The sequence below is a fragment of the Cebus imitator genome, unplaced genomic scaffold (assembly GCF_001604975.1).
Source record: "Cebus imitator isolate Cc_AM_T3 unplaced genomic scaffold, Cebus_imitator-1.0 Scaffold743, whole genome shotgun sequence".
NCBI lineage: Eukaryota > Metazoa > Chordata > Mammalia > Primates > Cebidae > Cebus > Cebus imitator.
Genome location: NW_016108058.1, coordinates 323,135 through 328,237, shown reverse-complemented (window position 1 = coordinate 328,237; position 5,103 = coordinate 323,135). Strand labels below are relative to the sequence as shown.

General features: G+C 37.3%; 1 protein-coding gene across 1 annotated transcript; it reads right to left on the bottom strand.

Moving 5' to 3' along the window:
• Positions 1-2,486: 2,486 nt before the first annotated feature.
• On the bottom strand, positions 2,487-2,902 carry LOC108296832 (40S ribosomal protein S20-like). Its single transcript, XM_037735185.1, has one exon. The coding sequence runs from the start codon at positions 2,885-2,887 to the stop codon at positions 2,528-2,530; it is 360 nt and encodes a 119-aa protein (XP_037591113.1). The 5' UTR covers positions 2,888-2,902; the 3' UTR covers positions 2,487-2,527.
• Between the last annotated feature and the right edge of the window lie 2,201 nt (positions 2,903-5,103).

The following is a 5,103-nucleotide window of genomic DNA, read 5'->3' as shown; positions in this document are numbered from 1 at the left end:
TAGATTCATTTCTGGAGTTTCATCAGATTGAGTCATCACCATGGCTAAAGACATAAGAACTGAGAAAAAGTGACCTTCTTCTGTGGTGTTGTCTCATAACCAACCATGAAACTTAAGGAAAGGTGTTCTCATAATAGCTCTATCTGAATTGGGTCAACCAGAGCCCTAACATATAGGACTGAACCAAAAAAATATCTGTACTACCTACAATGTGCTGAATGTGTGTGCTTCCCCAAAATTCATATGTTGAAGATCCAATTCTCAGTAGGATGGTATTAGGAGGTAGAGTTTTTGAGAGGCTATTAGTTCATGAGTGTAGAACCCTCAAGATGGAAATAGTTCCCTTATAATAAAAGCTTTTCACTTGAGGCCAGGAGTTTGAGACAAGCCTGGTCAACATAGTGAGATCCCATGTTTACAAAAAATTTTAAAAAATTAGTTGGGCATGTTCTTGTATGCTATTAGTCTTGGCTACTTGGGAGGCTAAGGCCAGAGGCCTGCTTGAGTTCAGCAGTTCAAGGCTGCAGTGTGCTATGATTATGCCACTGTGCCTCAGGCTGAGTGACAGAACAAGACCTTGTCTCTAAAAAAACATAAACAAACAAACAAAAAGCTGTCAGAGAGTTTGCTTCTTTTTCTCTTCACTATGTGGAGAAACAACCCGAAGATAACTGTCTGCAAACCAGGAAGAGAGCCCTAACTAGATGTTGGATCTACTGGTAACTTGATCTTGAACTTCCCAGCCTCTAGAAATGAGAGACATACATTGTTTAAGTCATGCAGTCTATGGTACATTTGTTATGGCAGTCCAAGATGGCTAAGACATTGCCAGAAACAATACTATTAGGAAAACCCTTCTTTAAAAAGAGCAGATGAAGGTGACTATAGACTTTCAAAGAAACACTGAAATAGTCCACAGCTGCATACCATCGTAGTGGCTTAATTAGTACATATTAAATGGCTCTAGAGACAGTCCTAAACTCACCATACTAAGGATCTCTAAGGTTTAAGCCATGAAAGACAGACTTTTTTTTTTTCTTTTGCCTTAACCTATTCCTCACAGCTGGAGGGAGCATGGAGACTAAGGTTATGGTCTCTGAAGTCAGACGCAATCAGATTTGAAACCAGGTTCCACCGTTATAGCTGTGTGATCTGGACAAGTTAAAGATCCTCACCAAAACTGTTTTCTCCATGACAAATAATAGTGTGGATCGTGGTTCTCTTGTCATGTTGATGGGATGACTCTGTATTTACAGCACGAAAGGAATTCAGTCAGTGCGAGGTGTGTGTCAACAAAAACAAATGCCACGCAGGTGAGAGATAAAAACTTTAGACCAAATAAGAAAAGTGGATGTAAAACAAATTTTATAAAGTGTCATTTCTTTAAAAGCGAATGTGGACCAAAGGAAAGAGAGAAGAAATAAAGGATCAGATGATAGAGCTAAACATGGAGATTAAAGCCAAGTTGGAGAAGGTGATGAGGAAGTGGGGATACCTCAGGCTGGAGAATACTCCAGCAGAAGTGTCCAAGGGCAGAATCATTTCATGACCAAAGACAGCTGGAGTGAGGCATGCAGAATGCAGTTACCATTCACAGTTACACCACTAATGAAAGACGACAGAGGCTGGGCGAAGTGGCTCACCCCTGTAATCCCAGCACTTTGGGAGGCTGAGGCACGTGGATCCCCTGAGGTGAGGAGTTTGAACTTCATCTTGACCAACGTGGTGAAACCCCATCTCTACTAAAAATAACAAAAATACAAAAGTTAATTACAGGCTTGCACCACCACACCTAGCTCATTTTGTATTTTTTAGTAGAGATTGGCTTTTGCCATCTTGGCCAGGCTGGTCTCAAACTGCTGGCTTCAAGTGATCTGGCTGTCTCAGCCTCCCAAAGTGCTGGGATTACAGACGTGAGCCACCGCACTTGACCCGTTTTTAGTTCTTAATGTTTTAGGCTCACAGTGAGAATATCTACAAATAGTGGTAATGTTATCATTTTTCTTTTTTATCACTATTATTTTATTTTCATATGCAAAAAAATTAAACTGGAAATAGTTCTAGATGTTTTTTCTCCTATTGTTGGGATGTAGCTGCTTCATCACACAAAGGGACAAAACTTCATTGAAGTTCAATGGCACAGCCCCAGTTTAGCAGATTTAATTCCGAACTTGGAACTCATTTCTAAAATTACAACAGAAAGAAAGAACAAAGATTCACTGCAAAGGAATGAAGTATGATACAATGTTCTTTCAAAAAGTTTTCATTTTGCAACTGTAATTATATGGCTGTCTGCTTTAGGCCATTTTAGATGTGTGTGTGTGTGTATATAATACATATTCAGCATATTTTTCAAATCCAGACAGGGTAACAGCAATAAGCTTGACTCTCTCTCTGTGTGTGTGTGTGTGTGTGTGTGTGTGTGCTATGTGATACTTTAGTATATATGTATACATATATATGTATATGTGATATTTTAGTATAACTTTTTTTAACAACTGATAATCAATTTATTAAAATAACTGACTTAAGCATCTACAATGGTGACTTCCACCTCAACTCCTGGCTCAATACTGATGGAAGTAATCTGCTTAACAATCTCAGAAGGACTGTGCAAGTCAATGAGTCGCTTGTGGATTCTCATCTGGAAACGATCCCATGTTTTAGAACCTTCACCACAAGGTGTTTTTCTTGTAGTGATTCTCAAAGTCTTCGTAGGCATTCGAACTGGTCCTTTCACTTTCAGATTCTTTTCCTTTGCTCCTCTGATCAAGTCAGCACACACCTTCTCCAGCAATTTTACGTTGTGGCTTGATAGAGTGATTCGAATTCGGTGAATGGCCACCTCTGGCTCCACGGGTGTTTTTCCGGCATTCTTAAAAGCCATGGCTGCTGCGTGGCTTCCTGACCGACCTGTTCCTCGGCAAGAGGGAACAGCAGTGAGTCAGGGGCAGGAGCATGCGGACTAACGATCCACAACAGCTACGACCGCGTTTTCCTCAAAGAGCAACTTTTGTTAATAAAGTAGTACAAGCTATTTCTATTCTATAAAATTTATATTTTATAGCTACAAGGGTGAAAAGCAACCTACAGCATTTTCATGTCAACTATCTTTGTACACAGATAGTACTTATTGAATTTGAGCCCCAAACTGGAAGTGCTTAGTTTTAGCCCTTGAATGAGCTTCCTTGCTTCTACAGCCTTATATGATACACTACTCACATTTCCAGAATTTGCCACCACTCATCTCTTTAAGCTGGGAGAAACAGGTGAATCCAAACTTTTGACTACAATTTTTTATATACAAGTTAGATAACACAGCTCAAGAAGACAGAGCTATCCATCCTAAGCCCATCACACAAATCCTGTATTATGTTAGACAAGTTTTGAGTTTTCTGCTTCTTGCTTACAAAATAATTTACAAATTTAGAAGTAACTGGTAAAACTGATACACAATGTCAAAGGAAAGGTGATATTTTTCTGTTGTTGCCAAAACAGTTCCTGCAAATTTTGTACTCTGCTTTGTTCTCTAACTATATGTCTGTTACATGCAGAAAGCTCTTTCACAGGAATTGTACTATTTAAATCATATTTTATGTTTTATTTTATGACCAATTGTGTGGTTATGATTGCCAGAATAATGTCAGTGAAAAGCACACATTTCTTGGAACCATTCTCAATAGTACTACCTTTTCCGTTGTCTTTAATTTGGAAAGTAATAGTCCAAAGTCATTTTTAACTATTTTCACTGTGCACTTTGCAGGCAATTCACATAATTGAACATTTCGAATACATATATATATATTACCTATTTATTTTTCTTTTATATAATTCATCAATTTGTACCCTTACATACTTATATCTTTCTGATTAAAAGGGCAATTAAAATTCATAGCCATAATTTATCAAATCTAGCATTTATACCACTCATCAAAAATAATTTAAATACTAATTACCACCAAGTAGCAAGAAGAGGCAGTTCCTTATTTTCTCATACTGTAATTGTAAACGGCTCCTAAACAAGTTCTAGAAAAAAGAAAAAGAGGACTTTGGAAACTTCTAATTTCATCGTTGGCACAGTTATGGCCTATGGTGAAAATTTCTTTATGAAGTCTTGGAAGCAGAACAATTTGCTGAATCAATAAAATAAGAGCAAAGATCAATGAGGCAAGGCAGAATTAAATGTCCACGACCCTTACATTCTTTAAACAGTAAATATGAAAGAGAATAAATAAATAAACCAGAAATGGAGTCAAACCACAGAGAAGAATCAATTATGATCAAGTTAGACTCCAAAAATATACATAGAATTTAAAATCAGTAGTTTTAAGTAAGGATTTCTGGCTTTGGGCTGCTTCTTCTGTGCAGTGAAAATGTGTTACCTGCTTTACTGATCATTTATATTTCAACAGATAATGGCCAAATTGTGAAATCTCACCTGTGGAATACTCTAAAATGTCTTTTTTGTTGTTAATAATCCATAAAGATGTAAATTTCCAAAAAATAAAATACTTTAAAATGTTAAAATAGCTACGTATATCACTGGAACTCTAGGATGTAAAGTAGAAACCAGGAAAAGTTAAAAACAGCTTGTGAAGAGTTAAATGTGCAATGTGGCTAGTTACCGAATGTACCCAGTTTCTCACGGGCTGCAGTGCTGCCCTGTCTACTGCAACAACAACAAAAAAGCATGTTTGCATGGCATGAATTGGCACAGGTTATTCAAGGAAATTACGTATGCATCCAGGGAGCTATTCAGGAGAAAGGATAGGAAAAAAGTCAAGCAAAACAGTTTTGCTGTGTATAGCAAATTCTCCAGAATATGAAACTCGATGCTGAGAGAGTCATTTGGAAGCAGCATTTCTACCACTTAGTTAAGAAATCAAAAGAAAACCCCAAACAACACAAACGCAAAGCAAATGCTAGTATTTTCCCCATGAATACTGCAATTTAAATATTTGCTTACCACCCTCCTCTTTTCATGTATTTTGTGTGATGGCTGACAGGTGTCCTGATAAACACAGTGAGATAAAACAGACCAGAAACTGGTGCCTATGCTATCTATTTTCAAGTAAGGAAAAACTCTAAAAAAAAAAAAAAAAA